The sequence below is a fragment of the Ornithodoros turicata genome, chromosome 1 (genome assembly GCF_037126465.1).
Source record: "Ornithodoros turicata isolate Travis chromosome 1, ASM3712646v1, whole genome shotgun sequence".
NCBI lineage: Eukaryota > Metazoa > Arthropoda > Arachnida > Ixodida > Argasidae > Ornithodoros > Ornithodoros turicata.
This window is the reverse complement of record NC_088201.1, coordinates 37054626-37081129: the sequence shown is the minus strand read 5'-3', so window position 1 is coordinate 37081129 and position 26504 is coordinate 37054626. Positions and strand designations below refer to the sequence as shown.

Here is a 26504-nt window from a genome sequence, read left to right as displayed (position 1 = left end):
AACATGCGCAAGTGTTCCAGGTGGGGCTTCTTGGCAGTCCAGAGTTCGTAAGGAGTTTTCGATACCGCTTTGCTAGGCAGCCGGTTCTGGAGGTAGCAGGCAGTCATAACAGCTTCGCCCCAATATAACTTGGGAAGGCCTGCCCCGAAAAGCATACTCCTTGCACTCTCACAGAGTGTCCTGTTCTTTCTCTCGGCGACCCCATTCTGCTCGGGGTTGTACGGAACCGATGTCTGGAATGTTACACCGTCCTTGCGCAGAAGGGCCTGTGTCTTACCACTGGTGTACTCTGTCCCATTGGCGCGAATTACCTGCGGATGACGCCCAAACTTTGTGTGCATCAGGGCCAAGTAGTCCTCCAGCTTTGCAGATACCTCGTCCTTAGATTTCAGCAGGTACAGGACAGTGTATCGTGAAAAATCGTCGATGAAAGTGAGGAAGTACTTGTTTTTGCTAGGTGTTAGAGTCCTCATGGGGCCGCAGACATCCGTGTGGACAATCTGCAGAACAGATCCCGCTTGCGACGAAGTCTCTTTAGGAAAGGATGCCCTCTTCATCTTTCCTTTGGTACAGCTGTTACATTTTACCAAGTGGTCGCAGTCGCCGATCAGGATCCCATCTGCCAAATCCTCCTGCTGTAAACGCTTGACTGCTACTGCGTCTGTATGCCCGAGACGAAGGTGCCATACGTGTACGCACTCTCGGTGACTAGACGACCGCGAGAGATTGGCAGCCGTAGCACTCAAAGTGGACAAGCGATAGAGGCCATTTTCCACTCTTGCCTTAGCCAACACCTCCTGCCTCCTAGTGACGATACAGTGGTCTCCTTGAAATGTCACCACGTTACCATGTTGCGTGAGGCGCTGGACAGACAGAAGACTACTCTCGAGGGAGGGTACGTAGAGTACATTCATCACCTTGACCGACTTGCACTTGGAGTCAGAAATGCGACAGTGTAGAATGCCATCACCGATTCCATGTGAAGAAATTCTCTGACCATTCGCCACGGTAACAGTTTCTGCTGACTGACGATAATTCTCCGTGAAGAAATCCTTGTCGTTACACATGTGGCTGGTAGCGCCAGAGTCAACGTACCATGGTCTACCTGGCAATACGGGAGCGGCGATAAATGCAGTTTCGGACGATGACGAGCGGTCGGACGCTGCTGCCTTAGCGCGCTGCCGAGGCTTCGTGCGCCCCTTCAAACGGGGGCAGTTCCACTTCAAGTGGCCTACCTCCTTGCAGTAGTAGCAATGCCTCCCATCAGACGAAGGTTTCCTACTGTCCTCTCTCTTCGTTTGAAGGGCAGTTCCCGAACCAGACGTTGAACTACTTGGTGCTCGCTTTTTCATATACTCGTCCACGAGTTTTCCTTTGACGTACTCCAGCGTCAGGTCGTCGTCAGGCCGTGCGTCCAGGGCTGTTACGAGCCCCTCGTAGCTCTCCGGGAGACCACTTAACAAAAGGGCCGCTACCTGGAAATCCGTGGTCTCCTGTCCGATCCCTCTTAGCCGCTCGATTAACTCCAAGGTACGCCTTATACAGCCTTGAATGTCTTGGTCCTCCGCTAACTTGGATTGGTAGAGCTTCCTCAGCAGGTAGAACTTATTACTAAGGCTTGCTCGCTCATGAACGTTGCGTAGCTCTTGCCACATCGCCTTCGCTGAGCCGCAATTACAGATGTGCACAATCTGATTGTCCTCAACGCTGAGGCAAATCAAGCTCTGCGCTTTCTCGTCGCCAGCCGTCCAGTCTGCAGGAGGTGTCTGTGGAGTAGGTCCGTTCACGTACGTCCACGTTCCTTCCCGGGTCAGCAACATCTTCATTTTGAACTTCCAGACCTGATAACTGCCGTCCGTGAGCTTTGCAACCGGAAACTTGCCGCTGTCTCCCATATCCACAGTTCTAGTGTTCTGGGCCCATAACCTGTGAGAAAGCAGTAAACCTGGGAGCCAGCAACAGTGCGTGTGCACGGGACGGGTGTATTTCGAAAGTGGAGCAGGTGCGCCAGAATGGGTGCGCACTCAACGAGGTTAGCATGTCGACTTCTTCTAACACAGTCCGACGAAAGGAGGTTGAAAACCCAGCCCACACCGGCATAGTAGAAAGAGATAACACAGCCATAGCTTATCGCGTCCGGCTTCGACTGGGACCATACCTTCCCTCTCCCAATTTCAGGAACTGTCACTTTTTCTACTATCACTCTGTAAGCTGGGTATCAAACCTCCTTTCGTCGGACTGACAGCGATTGCGCTCAAAAAGTCCTCGCGCGTTATACTCAAGTGCCCCGAGAAGCATGATGTTCGGCAATTTTTCCCGATCCTGAACATCATTGTCAATTATCATGAATTTGAGTAAATCCGGCATGCTCTTCATGTTGGTGGGGTAAAGTCACCTTTACTTGGCAAGTTTCTGACTTCACTTCGCAAAAATTTACATAATTAAACTTAGGTTACATGACATGCACATCAGGAGGTGGCAAAAACCTAGTAAGAACAAATGCCGTTGACCACATGATTCGAGGTGGCGTAGTTTTTTATTATAATTATAATTAAATAACATGTTTTCTGGGACACCCTGTATACAACTGGTGGGTCATTCCATGCCAAACGTCCCGGAGGTGACGCTCGACCCTCGTCGATTTTGTTATAAAAATTCATACTGATTCATTGCTTGGGGAAAACCACTAAAACAAGTGTTTTAGCTGCCACCGCATAATAGTTGTCCCTAAGTGTCTGCTTAATGTTACGGGTTCAGCCCCTGACCACCCCTGCAGTCTACGCATGCCGCCGCCAAAATTATAGAGATATCGCAATTGTTTTCATGTCGCGGTAAGGGAGAAGTGTCCTTCTACCTATATGAGGGTCGCAAATATTCTGGTTACTCGCTATATGTATCCTAAAGGAGGTGCGAAAATAGCTTCGAGAAGCAATGTTTCGCATTTTTTCTGAACTACATTGCTACAAGTAAAGAGACAAAACTATTTTTAACATTGAGATACGTATGGATACTACAAGCCAAAAAAGTTTCGTTGAGAGGCTAAACACAATAATATGAGAAAAAAATACGCGAAGAGGCAACTTTGGCGAAAATACGGCAACTTTGACATGAAATAACAAAAATGGTGGAACACAGAAAGAAGTACAGTGAAAGCTGGAAGAAAGTATCATGCCCAAAGAACACAAGGAGTGAGTTTTAAAAAATCATATTTTTTTATAGAGGAGAAAATAATTTTTGAAGTTCGGGTACGGCGCAGATGGCGCGCGCAACCGTAACAACGCTCTCATGCTCTCGGCGACATCACATCGAAGGTGGACAAAGGAAGCACCTTCTGACTTGGTTGACTTGACCTTATTGACATGGTTTCACTCACAACGTGTCTGTGACTTGACACTTCTTTGCAACTTTCCTCGTTATAAGACCCTGTGACTGCATGAGAGGGACGGCGAAACGCCTAGCAGCAAAAGCAAGCTTGCAACGGTCCTTCAAATAGTTGATTCTGGGGGTGGGTCAACCGGAGTCTCGATAGTGTAAAAACGATATGGGTTTCGCAACAGTTTGTAAGTGAGACGAGACAGTTCCTTGAAGAGAAGTTACCAAAGTGCAGTGACCGTTGCCGGCACACGCCTCTGCTTTGAACCAGTGAGCCTATTGGAGGCTTATGTGTTTGTGTCGTTCATGTTAGTAGCCTCCCTCGGCTAATTCTCGTTGTTTACGTCGAATACTGTATTCGACTCAAACAACGAGAATTTTTTTTTATTTCGTGTTAGCGCCGCGAAGCAACTGTGGCTATGAGCGGCGTACAGACGTGGACAGAGGACAGCAGGAAGGAGTGGGGGACAGGGGCGTTAGTATCCGTCCTGGGCCGACTTCAGGGGGAACTGTGCCGACATTCGTCTGGAAAGTATTCGGAAAACCCAGGGAAAACCTCAGACAGCATAGCCGGTGACAGGATTCGATCCCGTGTCACCTCCCAGTCACGACGTGGAAAGTGATCATCCTAACCACTATGCCACGGGAGCTGGTACATTATTAGCCGAGCGAATTAGCCGAGGCAGTCTACAATGGATGACACAGACACGTAAGCCTCCAACAGGCGATGTCTTGTGTATACGGTACACACAAGACATCGCCTGTTGGAGGCTTACGTGCCTGTGTCATCCATGCTTATAGACTACCTCGGCTAATTCTCGTTGTTTACGTCGTACGCAAGCAAGTACACTATCAGCGCCGCACTTACGTCGTACTCAAGAAAGTAGTCTTTTCCGACGTTTTTTTACGGTTTTTCCGAGTGGATGAACCAATCACATCATACTGACTGCTCGTAGCAGACGACACCGATGACGACACAGACGACACCGAGACGCACCTTCGATGGGCTGCCGCCGAGAGCATGAGCGCGTTGTTACGGTAGCGCGTGCTGTCTGCGAAGGACCCCGAACTTCTAAAATTATTTTCTCCGCTATAAAAAAATATACTGATTTAAAACTTGTTTCTTGTGTTCCATGGGTGTGATACTTTCTTCCAGCTTTCACTGTACTTCTTTCTGCGTTCCACCATTTTTGTTATTTCAGGTTAAAGTTGCCGTATTCGCCAATGTTGCATCTTCGCGTTTTTTTTTTTTTTTCATATTATTGTGTTTAGCCTCTTAACGAAACTTTTTTGGCTTGTAGCATCCATACGTATCTCAATGTTAAAAATAGTTTTGTCTCTTTACTTGTAGCGATGTAGTTCAGAAAAAATGCGAAACATTGCTTCTCGAAGCGATTTTCGCACCTCCTTTAGGGTACACATAGCGAGTAACCAGAATATTTGCGACCCTCATATAGGTAGAAGGACACTTCTCTCTTACCGCGGCATGAAAACAATTGCGTTATTTCTATAATTTTGGCGGCGGCATGCGTAGACTGCAGGGGTGGTCAGAGGCTGAACCCGTAACTTTAAACAGACACTTAGGGACAACTGTTTTGCAACAACTAAAACATTTGTTTTAGTGGTTTTCCCCCAGCAATGAATCAGTATGAATTTTTATAACAAAATCGACGAGGGTCGAGTTCACCTCTGGGACGTTTGCCATGGAATGACCCGGGTGTTTTTTAATCCGTTACAGATTTTACAAAAATGATGGGAGAGCAGCACTGATGCCATTTTTGCGGGCGCGATACGCGCCCAGGCGGACGTCCTCTGGGAAAGAGCATGCAACATGTGGATGACTAGTTACCTAAAATTCATTATTGAATTTTTTAATTACATGTTTTCGCGAAAATGCCAGACAGCAGAATTGGAGGCAACTGTTATTTAAATCCACCCTCTTTCTCAAAAATCGTGAAACGAGCACGTACTTTGAGCTATAAGTCGCCAAAGTTTTTTGGGCGATTTATATGTATTTGTTGTGTTTCTATTCATTGTTTATTTTTATTTATTTACTCTGTATTATACAGGGTGTCTTTATTTTTCGATACAGATTTATCATTAAAAAACTATAAGGGCTATAGACATCCTATTTTCACTTCTGTCATCTCTGGGCCGGCGGATGTTCTTGGCCATCTGTTGCCCAACCGGCGAATGACTAATTACCTAAAAATCGTTGATTCACTTGTTAATTATAAAAGCTACGAAGTTGTCCCAATGAGAACATCTGGTCCCTTCGGTCACCTGATACCGTAGCTGTTCACAGAACAAAAATCCGTTCGATAGATAGTCCGCAAAAAAATCGTGAAGGAACGCTATTTTTTCTTTATTTTGTTCATTGCGCATCTTCGGAGACGTGTCTTTCCTGCACCCCCAATGTGAGAGGGTGAAAGAGCACACTATCGAACGCGCTAGCTAGATAATGGTAGAATGCACTGAAGATCTAATTTCTAAGATGTGACACTTAGTACACCTGCTTTCCCCTGCAATGTCATTCCCTTCAACTGATGACCATGTTTCGCAAATACATTCTTTCTTTATCGCATTTACTGTTTCTACGACATCTTACTGGACCGCGTGAGAGTCTTCGCTACGTCATGCATCAATGGCAAAAAAAAAAGAGAGAGAGAGGAAAGCTCTATATAACTCTATATAGTGCATGCCTTTGGTTATTTCCAAGGCATTGGAACAGATCGCAGCGTTGGGCAATACGACGTTTTGCTGCGACGTGGACGTGAGCGAGCCGGTGTGAATCAACCCGAGGTGGGAGTGAATATGGTCTTCTTCAGCGGTGCGAATTGCACCTGTCTGGCAACCATGCGCACGCTGGCTTACGCTGGATTTTTAGACCAGCTGCATAGCTAAGCCAAAACAATCCACGTGTTTTGTCGGAGGAAGCGGTTGGTAAACATTCCATGTTGACGGCGTGATTGAACCAATTATGTCTGGTGCCTGCGAGTTCAGCTTAGAGCTTGTAAAGCAGTTTCTCTTGGACAAAGGAGGGAAAGTTACAAACCACGAATTGGTGAAACACTTCAAAGGGTATCTCAATGACCCCATATACAAAGGTGTGTTACTAAGACGTTGCATATCTTTTGCTGTATGCTGGGTGTGACAGTTTTTTTGTGTTGTTTCAAATTTACTGAAAATTTTCAAGGCATTATATATTGTATATATTTCGCCATTGTCAAATCACCTGCCATCCGTGTTGTTATGAGGTAACTCTGTACGCTTACATACCGGCATGCCCCTGTTTCAGTCGATATCCGCCACAGGTTCAAGGATTACGTCAACACGTTGGCATCAGTGAAGGATGAAGGGGTGAGCTCAGTTCTCGTGCTTTTTATCTTATCTGTAGAATAGGCTTGAAAACATATTTCATATCTGGTACTGAAGCTCGACTGGGGCCTGAGGCTCGTTTCATTTATGTAGTGTGAAAGCAGTGACCTCAATATACCTGTCACTCTATGTGCTCTGTTTTGTAATATCTATTGTAAATGTTGGATGAAGTTTCGTAAAGTTAAATGAAATCCTAAAATTTGGCGTGCCGGTTTTCCCATTAAAAGTGTTAAAAAAATACCAGTGCAAGAACTAGGAAAGGTCAACACACACACACACAGGAGGCATGAGTAATGTGAACAAGAAACTTGTATTATGTTACTATTTTCACTGACCTCACTCATGCAGGCTGCAAGCAGGGTCTGACTTTTTTGGGTTATACCCGATTCCGCCCAATTGTTCCCTCCCGAATCAGTTTCGGACCAGTTCGGGTTAAACGCGATTTCTCCCCGAATTCTAATTATGTATTACGTTGTGTCATGTATCACGTACACGATTTAGTAGCAATCTGTGTGCATGTCTGATTAAAATATTACCTGAGTGCAACAATAAACTATGCAAAGCACATTTAATGTTACATTATGCGGTGTTTGTGACTATATATCGTGAGGAATGCATGTTTGACCAATAGGAACGTTACTGAGTTATTTTTAAAAAAAAGAACGAGTTACTTCCAAGTTACTTCGGACACAAAATAGCATTACACAGGTGCAGTGCGTTCGTAACGCGATTAATGTAGATATTTAATGTATGCTGGGTTCTCTGCCGACCGTCAAACGCTCACCCGAATGTTCGCGAGGCCGACAGTCCGGTGCACCTCTGACTACAGACCGCTTGCTGGACTGAAAGAAAAAAGTAACCTGATAACACCCGATTTCACCTCGAATTTCAGATTCCAAAGTCGCATCCCGATTTCCCCCCCCTCCCCAATCCGGGAAAGACATTTAACCTGAAGAAGTCCGACCCTAGCTATTCGCCGTCGGCTAGGGGATTTTTTCATAAATGTATGAGCTACACAAATGCATTTTAAGAATGGAACAGATGGGCAACTAATTATGATAGCTTGTTGGGTGTCACATTTTTGGGTTTTGTGCCTTTCAGAACTTCAGTGAGTAAAAATCAAGTGCTGTTTTAGATGTATAATTTCACGTGAAATCTGCCGCTACGAATGCATTGAAGTAAATAGAGATAGAGTAAAAACCTTTTGGTCAACATCTCCCCATACCACATATAGGAATACACATGTATGTTTTGTATAATGTGCAATTCTGTAGCTTAGTGTTGTGCAGCAATAGTAGGATTTCAGGTGCATGTATGTTGTGGAAGGTTCCAGTGGTTCCAGTGTTTCTGTGTTTTCTCGTTGTGCTAAAGTTGTAAACCCAAAGGTAATTTGAGAAAAAAAAGGACCTAACCTCGCCCAGACCAAATTAGATTTGGACACCTGATACCATGTGGAATTGGGCTTTCCCCATATTTGTCAGTCCCTAGTTCTTGGCCATTCACATGAAGCACGTGAAAAAGATGCTCAATACATGCCGTTTTCACCACTTCCGGTTTCGTGCCAAAACGACATCCGGTTTCACAGCAAACACGCTCTGTGCCAACCACTGTGCCGATTGATACAGTTATTGCATCTGATTTGAGGAGAGAGAGGGTCGTATACACCTTTTTGTGGCAATTCAAATTGCCATAAACAGGCATACGCCTCCCATTTTCAACAAATTAGGAAACCGAAAGATATAACTCTGCATGGCGGCTGGTTCCGAGCGTCCTTAGTCGCGGAAGGACCGGAAGCCTTCATGGCACTGGAAGGTGTTGTGGGGGCTTGTTTATGTTTACCCGAGAACGTCATGTATAAAATGAGCAAGACAGACATGCAAGAGATTTCTTGTTGATAGTAAAGGCGCCTATGTGTGTGTGCTATCCTTTTGTGTCCTTTACACTGGGGCATTTGACCACGTTTGAAGTTGGATGTAGTTTATCGATGCCCTACATCTTTGTAGCAGAGCAGTATCCTAAATGTGAGTGTCCCATTTCAAGGTTGAGATCCACATAAATTATTTCGTGCACTGTGTGGGAGATAAGGCAATAAGTTTCCTCTGCACTCTCTGTCACCTGAAGATGCAAATAAGTATGCAAAAATTTTAGCTCCTTCCAAGAGTGCACAAGAGGAATGTGAACCTTTCTTTGCACAAAGCTTTTTCCTATGTGAGTTTGTAAGCCAGCTATAGCCTTAATTCACCATGGAAATAGATTTGTGCAGGACAGCATGACATAGTCTCCAAGCAATAACAGCAGCAGAAGATGGTGTAGTTGAGAATAATGCATCATGGATGCAGTGGAGCCTCGCTTTGATTGTCTTAACTGACAATACCGCAAAAGCCGATCAGACAAGGCACAGAAATGCCATAGCTGATGTTATAGAAAAATACAGGATGAGTATGAGAAAGATCTTTCCCAGGCTTCAAATCTGTTTTGACTAATGTATTCAGTGCTGAAAAGTGCTCCTGTGGAGAACTGTACCTCAGTTAAAGAGCAAGGATGTCAGTTTTTGTATTGACACAGAAACATGTAACTGTGCTACGTTTTCCCGTATTGAAGATGCTCCAAGTAACATTTGTCAACCAGCCATGTCAATAATACTGTAAACATATTTTTATTCGCGATGTATTAATTTTTGCTGCCTCTAAAAAATCGCGAAAAATTGTACTTTGTGCTCGCGAACACAGCTCAACGTTTATCCCACGAAAGGAAACTGCCCTGGAATCGCAAAATTAAATACTCGTGAAAATGACTGAATGCGCGATTCGTGAAAATTAATACATCGCGAACAAAAATACGTTTACAGTATTTGATCCAAGCAAGGGAGCTATGGGATGCTACTGGAATGGGGGGGGAGGCATAACTGTGGCGGAACCATTGACGACGCCATGTTTGAGTTTACAAACATAGTTAAACAAAAGATTTTGCAGGAATACGCTCAGCACACTTGCTTACAGATGCAAGCACAGGACCCAATCTTCAACCATCTAAAGGGACATGTCCTCTACAGATGGTCGACAAACAGGGCAGATCGACTGGAAAACTACAGGCCTTACTGGCATGTTCACCACAAACTTGCTGTGCAAAATGAACTACTGTTTTATGGTCAAGGGACCATCATTTCAGTATTGGTACAACATTAGTTCCACACATACCTGTGTGATGGCCATAAAAGGATGGTGAAATCTGGTAGATTAACAAAGGAATGGTTTTGATAGACCAAAAGAAACTCCTGAGCTGCCACCACAGCAGTGGGTTTATTGTGGTTTCTGGTCAGTACAGTGCATTACTTGCATGCAGTGCAATTCTACTGGAAAATTGGTGTAGCTCATATGACCTCCCCTTTGGCATGTCCCTTCACGACGCATTTGCCTACGTAACTGGGACTCCCATCTGCCATGGAAACAGAGCGACTCAGACAAGCTGAGAGTCATTGGAAACAGTGACAAATAGCAGATTACAATCTATGGCACATGGCAAGGAAGCTACCCAAGTTCATAGCTGGAACCCCAGTGTGGGTGACAGTTCTGTGATACCCTTGAACAGTCGCTAACAAAGATTTGTCAACGAGGTCTCAGTGGATCCTGGTGGATTTAAGGCATGTACGTCAAAATAGGGAGTTTCTTATAAAGAATTAAAATTCCACCATCTCCATATTTTTCTTCTCATTTCCATTCCAACTTCCAATTGAAAGGTGATGCCTCATCAACAGCGGACTTTTCAGTACCTATAACAGGCGGTGGGGACAATTCAAAATGGAAGATGGAGTTTTGTGTCCCAAATTGTTGGGAAGATCCCCACTGCACATGGGACAGCAAAACTGTTTTGTATTTAAAAAGAAAATAAATGGGAGATGTAATGTGACTTACCTGTGATGCCTCTACAGGATAAGTAGAAAATGTTGATGCATTTGAAGAGCAGTCTTCTGCCTAGTAATTGCATAAGCAAAAATCTGAAGTATGCCCCTGTCCCTTAGCCATAGCTTTTGGCATTTACCAGCCCATATCACCTCTGTTCCTCTTCCCTATTTCCCTAGGTCCTAGAATGTTTGTGTGACTTGTCACTGACACAAATTCTGACACCTGCTTGACATAGCAAAATATTCTGGTGACTTTAGGAACGTTATGCTTTCTGACGTCACCTGTTTGCGGGGGGTTTGCTAGGTGCAAACTTTACCAAGGAAAGGGATACACACACGTGGGCATAGGCAGACGTGAGAAGCCTGAATGATCCCAAATATGGTAAAAAATAACAAACATGATTTAACATTAACGCGATATACATCTGCAACATTACTCATTTCCAATGACCAACAATACAAACAAGGTACGTGAGTGCCAAAACACTGCGGCAAGAGTGACCATCCCTGACATTGTCCCGACCCGACAACATTGATGGACCTCTGCAGGCTGCAGACGGTGGCGTGGAAGACAGACTCTGAAGACGACTTTGGCAGAGACCCATGTTCTAAATCTAAAGTCTCCGGCTTTCGGTTGCTCCTTCTATTGATCTTCATCTGCCCTGGTCTCCCGTGGTCTGCGTGCAGCCTGGATCGCAACTGTAGCAAAAATGGGTGGCTACACTCCTCTTGTGGAGGCTTGGTCCCAGGGCTTCGGTTGTTGCCCTGGTCAGTCACTGCCATTTGGGACTCTCCTGACCATAGCTTCAATAGACCTCTACCTGTTTGTAAACAAATGACGTCATAATGTCCGTCAGCGCCACGAGTTTGGTAGAGTTGAAAGAGAGTTGGTAGAGTTCAAAGCTGGTGGCGAACAAGGTCGAGCCCAAAAGCCACAGTCTTGAGGGGATTACGATGGCCTCTGAAAAGGACGCGGCCTTCGGCCCTACTTTTCTTTCAATAGGAGGCAGCGAACAATTGCCCATTCGTGGAACCCAGCTCTCCCGGTCCGGTATCTTTTCGGTCTGTCTACCAACGTCATGAGGACGTTTCTCGGGTAGAGGTTTATTGCTCGGACGTCAATGCAGTTGGAAGGCAACTGTGGCAATAAACCTACAGGCTGATGTTGGGCCCCAGCCCCATTGTCAACCCATTTTTAGGCCTCTGTCCAGGCTCCTGCACACAATCACATCTGTCCTGTAGACTTCTTTCTACTACTTTACTCAGTGCTCAACTACAACAACGGCTCCAACCCCAACAACTACCCCTCATGTTGTCATGCGGCTGCTTAAAAAGCATGCTCCACACCACGTTGCAGTCAACATTCTTTACCAAGAGCTCTTAATTATAAGAGCTCCCATTTATAATGTGACTCACTACCATGATAGTTAATTTGCTGCAGGAAACACTACTGTCCATACACAGCAGAAATCACCCCTCATGAGAACACTCTGAGTGAGCTACTTGACAATTTGAGCTTTGGATCATGAATTCTCAAGTGGCTCGCTATTCCGGAGCCCAAGCAGGTGTACGTTGTAACACCCAATATGGGGCGCGTGTCATCTGTAGAGCTCTAAATTCCTTGAAAGGAACTGAGAGTCCTGTTCATTCCTAAAGAAAGGTGTGCGCTTTCTGTCTTGTTAACCAAAGCAAAAACCACAGCTTTCTATGGATAAAGACAATGCATATCAGCAGTGGCAAGTGCAACATTATTTTATTCCTGTCGAGCTGGGAAATGTACTTTCGTGATATCCAAGTGCTGAGAAAAAGTTGTGTTTTGTTGATTAGGTATAGGCTTCTTCAAATTAAACAACATACATGATACATCGATTATGCAAACTGTTGTGATAATGCCTCTCTTTTTCTCGGCTTCTAGGGCACAAAGTACCTCATCTTGAAAAAGGAATACCACAGCGAACTACATAGCTACCTGCCATGTCCGCAAAGCCCTTTGGACACAGTTGGCGAATCATACTGTGACAGCACCCCGTCAAATCTACATTCTGAAATGGCTATTGGATGCAATGTTCCTCCTGATTCACAGGTTGTGCATGTGCCACCATGGGTGCCTTCATCGCAGGACCAAATAATGTTCTCAGACGAATGTTCTTTACCCATCTCCCTTATGCGATACCAATCAAGTCCATCATTGGTGGATGCACAGGAAACATGCAGAGATTCACCCCCTCCTCTACCAAAGAAGAAACACTCTTTTGACGAAAGCCCAAGACGCCTAGATGGACCACATCCGCCACCTAGAGGTAGAAAGAACCACGGACGTCGCGGATCACAAGTTGAAGAAAGAGTGCGCCTGTTCAGCACAGAAAAAGATCTTGCGGTGAGCATAATTTTTTGTGCTCGTTGTCACTTATGCCTTCCAGGACGTGTTTTTTTTTTTTTTTCGCCTGTGCTAGGTCATAAAAGTGTTTATGTAGAGGGCACAATATCTTGTGTTTACTTCAACACTCTGTGTTTGAAATCGTAAAGTACATAAGTTCTATTTCAGATATGTTTCTCAGTGTAGGTTTGCAGGCAAACTCATTATGGACATCACAAGCTTCGTTCACTGTTGATGGGTAGCATAGAGAATGATGTAAATACTAATAATCTTTGAAATGCAAAAATACTTTAGCTGAAGGGAATTGAGAGAATGTAATGTGATTGCACTGCACACAGTCATTTCAAAAAGAATGGGAAGTCACAAAAAACTACAGTTGTGTATTAGTTACTGCAAAAATGTAGTTAAGCTACAGTTTCTGATCAAATGTAATTGAGTTACTTTTGAGCTACTTCTAGATACTAGTATGTTTCTAAATTGGTCAGGCATGACAATGCCTCCCACACATCATAAATGTTCATGTCAACAACGAAACAACTCATATGTTGAAAACAGAGTACTGGAACAGAACTCTGCTGCCATATCTAACACGAATGTTAAATTGATGTTCCATGGTACAGGATACCACCAGCTTTCCCTCGAGCGTCTTTCTTTAATGGAGCAAGAAAGTGGCATTGAGCATTGTAACCAGTGGCATGGTCCAGCTGGTTAAAGCATCCACTCGTTGGCAGTATGCAGTGGTTTGCCCAGAATTTCGTCCTTGGGGGCCTGTTGTGCTCTCCAAGGGTGGGTATTTACATGCTTGTGACAAAATATTGTTCAATCTCACAATATTTTAGGGGGGTCTCATCCATATTTTTTTTGGGGGGGAGGTGTAGATGTGGGTGTCGATAAATCACTGGGTGGTAGTCAAGGTTGTGCTGAAGACTGAATGGTTGTGGGTTCGAATAATACCATCGCCTTGCTGTCTGAGGTTTTCGCTTGGTTTTCCAGACGAATATCGGTCCAGGATACACAATAGCCCCCTGTCCTCCCACTCCTTTCTGCTGACCTCTCCCTAGCTGTCCATGTCTGTACTTTGCTCATAGCCACAGTTGCTTCGCGGCGCTAACACGGAATAATAAAAAAAATATTAAGCATTGTTCGAAACTCTTCATACATCAAGCAGTCTACCAGGAACCACCATGCAAAATATTTTCCCTGCATGGTGTCTTGTCACTGCGCAGTTACATTTGCAAAAACGCCCCGAAAAAAGCAACCATGTACGGAGCGTCACAACCTTGGAGGTCCGACCCGAAATCCTGGCTTGACATAATGGACCTTTCTCACAACGGCTTATGCGCATGACCGTGAGGCGTCGGAGAGGGTTATCTCCGTCTGCATTAGATGGCGCAGTATGGGGACGACAGAAGTGGGAGCCAGTGAGGAGACCGCACGAACCTCGCAAGCTCGTCGGTCCCACTCCGGGCCGGTATTGGTCCTCTGTGCTACCCACGTGGATTTGTTTTGACGCGCTTAGAGCGTGGTTCGCTGGAGAGCCGCTAGGGTACGACGCGTATGTGAAAAAGGTCCAACTACAATCACGGCGTGGCGCTACTCGCTACGGAATATTCAGCGTCAGCACCACTGGGGCTTTCTGTAGGAGTTGAGGTGTTTCTAGAGGGTGTGAAACATCAAAGCCCTCGCGCGCGTGCTACAGGTCAGCTAGGGTCATCCGTCTTGCGCAAGAACAAGATTTCTGTTGCCCAATACGCCGCAGAAGAAAACTAATTAATGGAGAGGGCCTTCACTGCAAGTTTAACGTCTCTGGGGCAATATCATAACGACGCCAATCGCCGATTCGCTGGAGGTAAGATCGTGAACTCGCGTTCCTTTGACCCCTCACACCAGTGCTAGGGAACAGAAAGCGACACGCATTCATGGAGCATTGCAAGTCCCCCTTCATAAACGGGCGGGTTTTACGGCAAATATCATGGCCTATATCGTGTCTGACCCCTAGCACGAGAGAGAAGTCTGTGATCCGCGAGCGTAGTGGAATCCCTTGCACCCTTTCCGAGAACCCCGTAAAAGAATGAGTGTAATTGACGTCACTCTGTGACGCGCGTGGGAGCGCCAACCAGGTGGCTCGTGGCGTGACGTCAACCGACTCGGTCGAAGTGTATGTGGGCAGCGCCGCGTCCTGTCCCTGTGCAGATGATCTCTTATCCGCGTCTGCGTCACAGCGCCAGGATCAGGCTGTGCAGGATCAAGATTTCGCATATTGGTTTTCGGGACGTTTTTGAAATATTTTGCACGGTCTCTCTCCTGATATACTGCTTCATGATTTAAGCAGATTTCCGAGGAAAACCTAAATACCATGACCTTGCTCCTCCAAAGAGGAGGGGATGTTGATATTACGCATTATACTGCACATGAGTGCAATGACAAAAAAGGAGCATGACAAAGCGTGCAACCTGCGCAACCACCTCACCTCTTTTCCTGGAAACGGACGCTGCGGACCGTGAGGGTGTTCAGAGATTCATATTGTTATGACATCTGAGAAAGATCGTGACACGACCTGCGAATAATGAGTGCACAATTTTCACTAGTGACCTTCAAGCTCCAGGCGGGGCACGCCCCCCCCCCCCCCCCCCCCCCCTTTGCTCCCGTCTCTGTACACTCATGTTAGGACTCTCTGTTGCGTGCTCCCGCTTCTCGGCTTGCGCCTACGATATCAGTTCGTCACCCTACAACTTCCGCGTTTATATTTTGGTGTGGTTGATATTTCTGTCTGGCTTCTCAACTTCTATCCGCCCCTCGCGCTCCTTCCGCTTGTCCTTGGAGATCGCGTTGCATAACCGCAGGAAGTAGAATGGCTTTGGTGGGTGGGAGGCACGAACAATCCCGTGATTATTAGAAACTGTTTGAAAATAGTCTGCGCTCCCACCCCCTTCACTTTGAAAACGCATCGATTCGGTAAGTAGCACGTGTATTTCCCCCCCAGTAACATTCGGACCTTATGGATGGGTAGTTTGCAACTCAAATAGCAAACTGCTTTAACTCGGCAGAAGATAGTGAGTGGTATCTTAGAGGTCTCTGGTTCATGCAGCGGTGCGCGATTGGAACGATTCCCGCCTAAGATTAGTGGTTAAATTAATGTGTTGCTTAGCAGTAGGGGTCGGGATGGTAGAGCTACAACGTGCATGACTGACTTGTTGAGAGGTTTCCAAGAACACAGTTTGTATTCCCATGTGCTATCTTATGTACACTCTCGCAAGGAGGCAAAAAGAGTGCATTACCCCGTTACTTGCGTACGCAACCCACTTCCGTGCGTCCTGTTTTGGTCTCCCACACTCGTTTGCTCTTCGCCAGTGGTTTATCCAGAATCGCATGCAGGAGGGGGTGTTACAAACACAGGGATGGCACAACGTTCAGATTTTGTAACCACCCTCAGGCGGTCGCTTGTGGCAAAATCGCCATCTTATCCTTGTCCCACGTCATGGGAAACGTCATCTTGAGATCATGTGACGTTGTTTATATTCCGTTTTCGCGCTGGCCGACATTTCCTTTTCAGCAAAATCATTAGATGAACGTATTTTCCTGGTGTAAGTTGCACGGTGCTTGTTACTCGACGTAATTGTTTGTTCTCGCGAATTCTCAGTGCACCACATGCGCAAGCCGACCTGTTTCACTGCCGACATCCTGGATAAAACTTACTGGGTTTGACTGAAAGACGTTACAAAACGGCGCACAGAAATGGCGGTCGCTTTATTTAGAAACGGTGTATCGAACGCTGGTCACGAGCACCGCCATATTTATGGTCACGTGTATGACGACGTTTGCGGTGACGTCAGGCCAGGACCTGTCCAGAATGCATTGCGTTCTCCAGGCACGCTATCGTCCATGGAGTGGTGCCCTACCACAGTGTGGTAGGGCACCCTTCTGGTTGCAAAAAACGGGGGAGAGGGGTCATGATTAGAGTGACGTTGTAACAGCTTCACATATCATTGCACACATATGTCTAAAGCTGAAATAACGCAGGCCCCGTGTATAGGGGATGCTCAGGAAAGAAAGGCAGGTGGATGCTGTCTTCGGGGGGTGTAGGGGGTTAGCAGCATTGGGGCCGTATGAGTGTGGTTTCCGAACTTTCGTGGGAGACTAGATTGTCCCCATGCAGCTCTTATGTTGTTCTGGAGTATAGAGGGAAAGATGGGCGAGAGAGCAATGCTAAAAGGCAAAGGATTTCTAAAAAGGACTGTGCCCTCTCTCAGCGTACAAAATTGAAAGCCGCCAAGGTAGGTATGACCATCGCTGATGCAACGTTAGGTCTAAGGTAAACACAAAAACTCGAACCCGGGTGCAGGAAGGGGGTACCCGACGTTTCAGAGCCGGCTCGGCTTCTTCTCAGCTCCGTCGGGTACCCCTGTCCTGAACCCTTGTTGGAGTTTAGTGTTTACCATGGTCCGACTCAACCAGACACACTTGTGTCGAAGACGTTCACGTTCAAACGATAGGTCTCCGCCGGCGAACTTAGCGTTGCATAACAGCACCGCTTGACATTCGTGGTACGTAACTCAAGTCTTGTGGTCTCCATGTGCGAGCTGCTTCTCTGCTACGGCTTGTACGGTACTTGTTTTACTCCCTTTACCGTAACGAACGGGTTCCGCATCACGTAAGCCTTCTGCTGCGAAGAGCTAGAACGGAATCTGTTGGAGCAATCACGATAGCCTGTGTTGCGCCAAAGCAAATTACCGTACCATGCCTATAGACATGTGCGAATAATACTTTTGAAACCGATGCGAAGCGCATAGAAACATAGTCAAATCAAATGCGAAGCGAATAGTTACAACACCGAATCAAATAGAAAGCTATATACTTGAAGAAAGAATATAGTTGAAGCCCTCACTTTGTCTTTTTCCTCCTCCTGCACGGTTTTCGGCCTTAAGTATCCAGTTTAGGAACTATTCGAATATATTTGATTTGGAAGAAACACCGCTACGATTCGAAGATAGGATTCCCTGTTCGGTTCGGAAATCGAATCGAATCGAATGTCAAATTATTCGCTTCCGTATTCGAATATTTGCAGATACCTAACCATGCCATGCCACCAGGTTCGAGGCCGAGGACACCAACAGGGTGGCATATAGTACCGTGCTGGGCAAAAGTCTATACGGAACACGCTTCGGCGCATTCCTTCCTCAGACTGACGCGCTAGCAGCGAATGGTACCGTACGGACTTGCAAACAGGGGACTGGGTTACCTAGGCACATGTCTGTATGTCCGTACGGCCCCATTCGCTGTCAGCTTGTCACTCTGAGGAAGGAATGCGCCGGAACGTGTTCCGTAAACTTTTGCCCAGCACTGTACAAGTTGCTTATAGAAGCATCTTCCTCCTCGAGGGAGGTTAAATATTGGGTGCTGAGATTTCATTGTGCGTTACCAGCTCCCGTGGCATATAGTTGTTAGGATGATCGCCTTCGGCGCCGAGACTTTGAGGTGACTGTGCCGACTGTGCTTTCAGAGGTTTTCTGGCAGACTTTTCTAACGAATGTAGACACAGTTCCCCATGAAGTCGGCCCAGGACGCATACTAACCCCCCCCCCCCGTCCTCAACTACTTCCTGCTGTCCTCTATCTGTCCACGTTTGTACGCCGCTCATAGCCACAGTTGCTTCGCGGCGTTAACACGGAACTAAGAAAAGTCAACGTGCAGAGGGAGAATGTTACCGCGAATACCGAAACTCATCATGTGCTGTGATATCACAACAGGCATATCCGCCAATGAGGCGCAATGATGTCTGTTTTTGTGGGTATGTTGGCGTGCGTTGAAGAAATGAGAGAAGGAATGTGCGTGAGAAGGTGAAGGTGTGCTGTGTCCTCGTAAACAAAGGTTCGTATTGCGTACCGGTGTAAAAGCGCTAAATAAACGAGACAACACAGATGAAACACGCGACAGGGCGCACTTGCTGCGCACCAGCATGCAGTGCCGACAGGCCCACCGAGGTGTGCTATCTGAAGGTTTGTGTTGTCGGGTGGGCTGTGCCAGTTCTCACGAGGCTCCCGGGTACCTCACAGCAGTTAGAGAGGTGTGTTCGAATCCTGTAACTAGCTTTCATCAGCGTCCCATCACCCTCCAAATGTGCCCTATTATTTATTTAGTGGAACTTCGCCAGATTAGGGAAAACCGTTGACCAGTATTGAAAGCATCTAGCTGTTGCAAGCAATTATTATATGTACGGACAGCGTGTGGGTGTGCACTCCGATTACATCACAAGGAGTGAAGTTAATTGTAGTCGAGCGTTCCACATGTGGAGTTCAAGCACGCCAGCAGTTTGTATTTTGTGATCTGCGATAGGCGTTTCAATGCACTCGGTATTGTTGCACCAGCTGTTTCCTCCCGCGGGGGCTCGTTGCTTGCCCACCAGTCTCTCTGTGCAGCCGTCTAACTCGCATCGTGGCGCGTTAAATATTGCGTCTGTCTTCTACCTGGACCTGATACGGTGAGGTAATGTGCTCGACTAGCATGAGGACTTGAAACCCATCAATCGAGTTGCGTAGTTATTATCACTATTTTGGCAGATTTATGACGTAAAGGATGCAACTGTGAGTATACAGCTTCGTTGCCCGGGCGTTCCCGAAATTTCTGTTGCTTTGCTTCCAACATTTTTATTGGAATCATCAATGTTTCACGTTGAAACGCATTAGGAAATAAATGATGCAGGGCGCAGGAACAAGGACGACTTAGTTAGCATCAACTGACCTTTGTGTCACTTGTGACGTATACATTGGACGATGTGTGCAAGATTTCGATCCAACGTGTCTATTCGCTAGGCATATAGTGCTGATTTTAATAACGAAGCATACCGAGTTGCAGCAATGAGAGATTGTTGCATAGTTTCGTAGGGCCCCTGTTGCAATAGAGCCTGCGTGGCATAAATGAGATGGCGTATGCACAGCGTAGGAAGGGTTTACAATGCTGGTGATAACGCTAACCTTTTCCTTAGTCTGTTCACTACGAGCACTTCAGTAGCTGGATTTTCAGCAGGTTAGAGAATGGGAAGTATGCAGTCGCTGTATCTCGAACCATTCACCCGGGTTTTATAGAGAACTTCAAAGGTACCGTAAAGTTCAGTAGAGGTGCAATCTCAGACTGTTTATCTGTTCGATAGCCTGAGCCATCAATACTTTTACGTCGCAATGTTCGTCCCAATTGCACTCATAGTTTTTTTTTTAATTAAAATTTCTAATTACGGACAGCACTGTGTCGAAGTGCTCACCAACTGCGCGTTGCTTGTCAAGTGCGGAGGAACACTACATTGCATGCCGACAACACTGGTCTACAGCGAAAGAAGTTGGCTACGTGTCGGCTACGTAGCCATCAGGAGCAGCAAGTCAGTCGGGAACATAGATCACTGTTGCTTGACGAATTGGGCATTATTTGCCACCAATCGTCACCCCGAGACGTTTTACCTTAATTTTGCTAGCAATTTAAAAATATTAAGCTTTCTCTGTCACATTTGTAACTTATGGTGGGTTTACAAGAAGCAAGTAACGTAACGTAAACTGCCAACGTCAACTGCCTGTCTGCTGCTTTATGGTACCTTTAACAAATATACGAATGCAAGCCTCTCAAAATGAATGATGCAACTGCTTTGTTACGTTATATATTCGCTTCTGCACACCATGCAGCTGTTCCAAACTTGGTGCCTGCAGTGCTTTTCGTCTTTAACAGTCGTGAAATAAATGGACTCTTAAATCTTAATTGGGAATATTGAGTAGCGTTGTGGAAAAAAAAAGTAGGAAAGCTAGAGATGCATGAAAATATTATAGCGTGCAAAACATAGTACAGTGAAAAACCATTAACTGCATCAATTATTATGCTTTCCTAACGTGTTAGGTGAAATGTCAGGCACAGCAGTTCAAAGAACTTTGCACGTACGTTCTTCAGACACATTTTGTTTCCACGAGGCCGGTCTGTCATCTGCCGCGAAAGTTTGCGTATTATTTGGAGTCCTCCATTCCGGATAACATGCGTATCGAAAACAGAGGTATAGAGAAGTTTCTCAGCGGCATCACGTTTGGGCCTCGAAGGATTGATACTATTTGAACATTGAATACTATTTAAGGCCCTTCAGGGCGATACTCATCGAAGTTGAGTAGCAAGCTGCACAGACATACGTGTCAAATCATGACACATAATAGACATTATAGCTGGAGCTCACCGACAGGGACGAAATGGCACGACGTGGCATATGTATTGTCTGTCAAATGGGTATATTGAAGGGGAGGAGTGTCGTCTTCGAGGCCGACGGGCCGTCAATTTTCTTCACGTGCGTAGGTCACCACGTGTCTTTTCTTATAGTGCGAGGGAAATACATTTATCCACTGCGCGGAATATCAATGTGACATTCAATTCAAACTCGTTCGTCGAACGCCTGTGAAATTTGCTTTATTTATGCCTACGTGAATCCTTATAATGTCACATTGTCACGAGCATTATTCCTGCGAGTATAAATAAATGTCCCTTCCCAGTACTATCAGTAACCCCGTACTACGCCAACCCTTTTACGGGAACTTCGTGATTGTTCTGAGAACGCGCAACTGTTTGATCGGTTGAAAGCAAACAAGATGGAAGCACACAACATATTGGGACCAGAAATGGAGGGGGCGCTCTATTACACATGTCGTTGCACTTACACACAAACAGAACTTCACCCCATAACACGCTGAAAGCCAGAGCATTTGCACAGAATGATACCATTACAATCCCGATTTGTGGAAAGCGCAGGACGTAATACTTTTTGTGACAAATTCGGGTGGTCATTTTGTGGCAACTTTTTCCTCTTTCTTTTTTTTTTTTTTTTTTTTGCCAGATCCCGACTGTTCTCGCCAGTTTTGCCAGAACTCGCATGTTCGCGTGGCACTGTCCGAGTGCCAGGAATTTGCCAGCTAGCACTTTATCCGCCCGGCCTCGAAGCCACCGGGCAACGCACCTATATCCGGTGTCGTCACTTCCTCGTCGCGAGGGTAGCGAGGGCCCTCATTGGCCCGCAAGTCGAAGTTCACATGTGTTAGCAGACGACGGAACCCGAAGATGAGCGACCGCGCTTCCTCTAGCGTGATCCAAGCGACCAAAACCGCTAGATTCCTGGCACTCGTGTTCGGGTGGCAACGGTCACGTGGTTTAGCGCGGGCGCCGACCTAGCAATTTCCGAGCGCTAGGCCGTGTTGCCACGAAATGACCACCCGAATTCGCCATAACATAGCTGCATAAGTGTCACAAAATGGCGTACGCCTTCCGTTGTCAACAAATCAAGGAGGAGAACGATGCCATTCGGGACGGTGGTGAGTGTGGGATCGGTATCTAATATTGTCAGTAAGACATCCTGAAGCTTGGTGATGAATCGAATTATTTGTTATCGATGGATTTTGCGCTTGTAATACGCCGGGAAGTGCGTTGTGCAATCAGCGACTAATGTTTCCATCGCACGCACTTACGTGGCACCGTTGGAATCTCTCTCGCTAGGGTGGTGGTGACGGAAACTTCAAAGAGAAGAATCTTCAGGATGTGACCGTGAGCCCTGGAACTGTTAAAGAGAAAACGCAGATCATCAATCGCATGTCAGAAAGCAACCTGCTGGCTGTCAAGCAGCCAGTCACACACGCCAGCGTTGGACCGAAACGTCGTGACAATGTAGCCAGAACGGTACGCGACCACCAAGCAAACCATCTTTGTTAGGAACGTTTTGCATAGTGTCCGCGCTATGAACGGAATTTTATAAAATAAGGAAATCTCTCTCTTGTTTTTATTGTTTTTTATTACAGTAAATTGCGATATATTCTGGGTCAAGTGGGACACTTTATTGCCGCTCCAGCAACCAGGTGGGGCGTTGTCTTGATTAATTTTTACTTATGAACGTTTTAATTATGAAAGATAGAAGTTCGGCACAATGACAACCTCTGTTCCTTTTGGTGCGCTGATGCCGTTGCCGTTTTTGAGAGAGAAAAAACAAAAGGAAAAAAAGCATCGAGCCGATGTACCGCGAAGAATGGCCAGAAACGCGCTTTCACCCTTTCCTTTAAACGCGAGGGAGATAAAGCGGCCGCTCCTGTTCCCTCCCTCGCATTTAAGAGAAAGAGAGAAAGTGTTTCTGGCGGAGCGTCAAAAATTACCTCCACATCAGTTTTTTTTTTTTTTTTTTTTTTTTTTTTTTTTTGTTCTGGGGCCATTTTGACGCGCTATATGGGTTCGATCCTTTTTACTAAAAAAAGGGTATCAGCGCATAAAAAGGAACAGATGTTGTCACTATGCTGATCCCTTAGCTTTCATAATTAAAATATCCATTTGTCAAAATTAATGAAGACAACGCCCTAGGAGGTCGCTAGTGCGGTCATAAGGTGGTCCACCTGTCGTAGAATATATCGCTATTTATTTGAACAGACAAAATGCATCTCCTTCTTTATAAAATTCTGTCCATAGTTAGCGCGGACACACTATAAGTACGCATTGAAAATCGGCCGAAGACGCTGTTTGTCTAGACGCGTTTCTTCTAACAACCCTCTTTATTCCCTGCAGGCTGCCGATGATGACACCACGTCCGTGAGCACGGTAAGCATTGTGCAACTGAGTGTACAAATGATGCAAGGCGATCGTTATCGCGTTTTATATGTTTATTTGTTTGTTTATTTCAAGCTTGACCCAAGGCGTAGAGAGTGGCTTCTTAGAGCAGCGCAGGCGGATTACCACGCTCTTGCGCGCCTTCTGTTGGAGGACGCGCAACTGTACATGTTTGAGGTAAGCAGGCTACTAGAATATTATTTAGGATACGCATGTAGACAGCAGCAGGGTATGACGGCGCAACCAAAGCTCAACACTTTCCCTTGGAGGAGCAAGGAAGTGACATTAAGCATTGCTCAAAACCCTGCTTCATTCACCAAGCAGACTATGAGGAGCCACCATGCACAATATTTTTGCTGTACGATGTCATGTCAGTACGCAATTCAATTTACGAAAACGCTCCGAAAAAGCAACCATCAGCGGAGTGGTACGACGTTGGAGGCCCGGCCCGATCTCCTGGCACGACATAATCAGGTCCGTGTGACGTAACAAAGGCATAGGGAGCAACCGCGAGGCCTCATTTCTCACTGAAAATGTGTCCGCTACGGATACGGCACGGCGCAGCTTGCGGCGAACTCTCCACGTCATGGAATGACGTCAGCGCCACTCCAGCCCTCTGAACGATGATGCACTCTAAAAACGGAACTTCACCACATAGCGCGCTGAACGCCAACCATTACACAGAGTGATACCGTTATCACTCCCGATTTGTTAAAATCGCGAGGCGACCGCCTTTTTGGGACACTTAGCGTAACTGCATAGGTGTCCCAAAAAGGCGTAGGCCTTCTTTTTTTTTAACCAATTAGGGAGCAGAACGATGTCATTCGGGTTGGTGGTTAGCTGTTATGTGGTGAAGTTCTGTTTTTGGAGTGTGGAAAGTAGCTGTTCTTAGGCTGGAACACAATAAGGCTAGGCTCCTTGGCAAGTCAAGCCGTGTCAGTGTAGCGCACTGTTAGCGCACTTCACCGGCAGTCAAGAGGTGCATAGTTCGATTCCTCCGCTGCCTGGATTTTTCGACGACTGCCATATTTCTTGTCTCCGAAGGAGTTTAGGGGCTTCTAGTGCGCGTGTTGTTTGCTGTGTAATACGTCCCAGCCGAAAGCAAAAGAAAATATGGAGAGGCCTTCACTGCTCGTTTAACATTATCCAATAAACAGTATCACCGCTTTCTGGCCACAGCGTGCACTCGACTGGCATTTTGCACAGAACTCGGTACACTTGGCACGCTCGTATCTATTACGGCCTTCCGTGGCGGCGTTCCAATACTTCTCTTTCTTTTGTCATGTCGGCACATTCCGCAAGTCAAGTTGCCAACACTGCTATGTGCGTGTGTCGCACTACCGGCTTTTGATTGAAGCTGTGCGGAAGAGTTGCAACTGTCGATCAGTTTGTTAACATTCTCCTGTCTTCAGTAGCTACTCCCTGTGTCCTCGTCCTGTACACGAACGAAAAACGTGGTGAAAAGGCATTCCTCATGCTGCAGACCTGTGACACGCGTGTATATATAGCCCACGCTGTTGAAACGTTGCAGGGCACTGGCTTGGACGTATTGTCATTTGTAAACGACTGCCACGGGTGAGGGTATACTGGTTATTTCGAAACATCACCCTTTGGCACAGGTGGGTCTTCCTTACTATGTCACGCGGTAATCATGTCGTGGATTCCTTGGGGCTCACGTATCCTTTTCGTGCCATCGGGGGCTGCCGCTTGGAGCTAGGCATTCCGTCAATTTTTTTTATAATCGTTTGTTTCGATTGATGAAAATGCATCAGGCGTTCTTGGAAGTTTCTTGCTCTGTTGTGGAATGCAACTGTCCCCGCAACATCAACATGCAACATCAACATGCAACACCAACCCTCTGCTACACCAATGCAACACCAACATGCAACACCAACCTACGATATTTTAGGTGACTTCAGCATGTTCTTTCAAATGTGATTTTTTATTCCGTGTTAGCGCCGCGAAGCAACTGTGGCAATGCGTATAGAACCCACCACCACCAGTCTTCAGCACGACCTTGGCTGCTACCGACACCGAGCGGATGCTTTATCCCACTCGGCCATGTCGCTAGTCAACTGTGTTCCTTACTACCATGGCGTATTCATCTGTTTCCAAGTTGAAAAGAAGATATGTTCGAAATACCTGCGGCTCTCGACCTGATGCTCTTCCCTTAACAGTTGCAAAGTGTGTATTAATTATGCGAAAATTAGAGAGGTTAGTGCATTTTGCCTGCTTTATAAAGCAAAGCGTTTCGGGTTAAAATTGCATTCACTCGCATTCTTTCTGTGCACCACAGCAGTAACAGTGTCACGCAAGTGTCGTGCAAACAGCCCCCAGGAACGGGCCGTTGTCGATGTAGTCTGCTCTTGTTTCGGAATGCGCACTTCTACAGTGTGTCAACCACAACCCGTGTTTATGTATGTTGTCAAAATTCTGTCGCTGTCGTGTCTTTCTGTTCACTGCATTTAGCAGTCCCAGGTCCCTCGGACAGCAATCACGCTGTTGTGGTCATGTATCGGTGCGCATAATACCAAAACGGAATGCGCGAAAGCGGGTGTCGTTGGGTCTTGTCGAGTTGTTTTCGTGAATGACACGTCTCTCGTCCGGTGGCATCCGGTCCTCCTTCCGTGGCTTCCTCGTTCCGTGGCGCTAGGGGCTGTCAAGTTGGCTGTGTTGTCACAGCGAAGCAGGGCCCTCGTGGACCCCCGCCGCTAAAACAAACAGTGGGGCCGCGGGGGTTCTGCGTCCCGCTGGGGTATCCGGGATGCCTGGCTTCCCCGTGATTGTGCGCTGCCCTTGCCACAGCGCATAATTATCGGCAAGTTTGGTAATCATTCTGCTTTTGCGCTGTCGGGAACGTCAGTGTTGCGTGCAGCATCG

At 46.4% G+C, this 26504-nt stretch overlaps 1 protein-coding gene across 1 annotated transcript in view; it reads left to right on the top strand.

The window, feature by feature from the left end:
* Positions 1 to 6286: 6286 nt before the first annotated feature.
* The window catches only part of LOC135385289 (ankyrin repeat domain-containing protein SOWAHA-like), a 30304-nt gene continuing 10086 nt past the window's right edge, over positions 6287 to 26504 (top strand). Inside the window, exons 1-6 of the mRNA XM_064614551.1 lie at positions 6287 to 6479; positions 6671 to 6732; positions 12567 to 13028; positions 22533 to 22712; positions 23583 to 23615; positions 23700 to 23801. Of these exons, the coding sequence (XP_064470621.1) occupies positions 6353 to 6479; positions 6671 to 6732; positions 12567 to 13028; positions 22533 to 22712; positions 23583 to 23615; positions 23700 to 23801 (966 nt within the window). The 5' untranslated portion in view covers positions 6287 to 6352. The remainder of the gene's footprint in view (positions 6480 to 6670; positions 6733 to 12566; positions 13029 to 22532; positions 22713 to 23582; positions 23616 to 23699; positions 23802 to 26504) is intronic.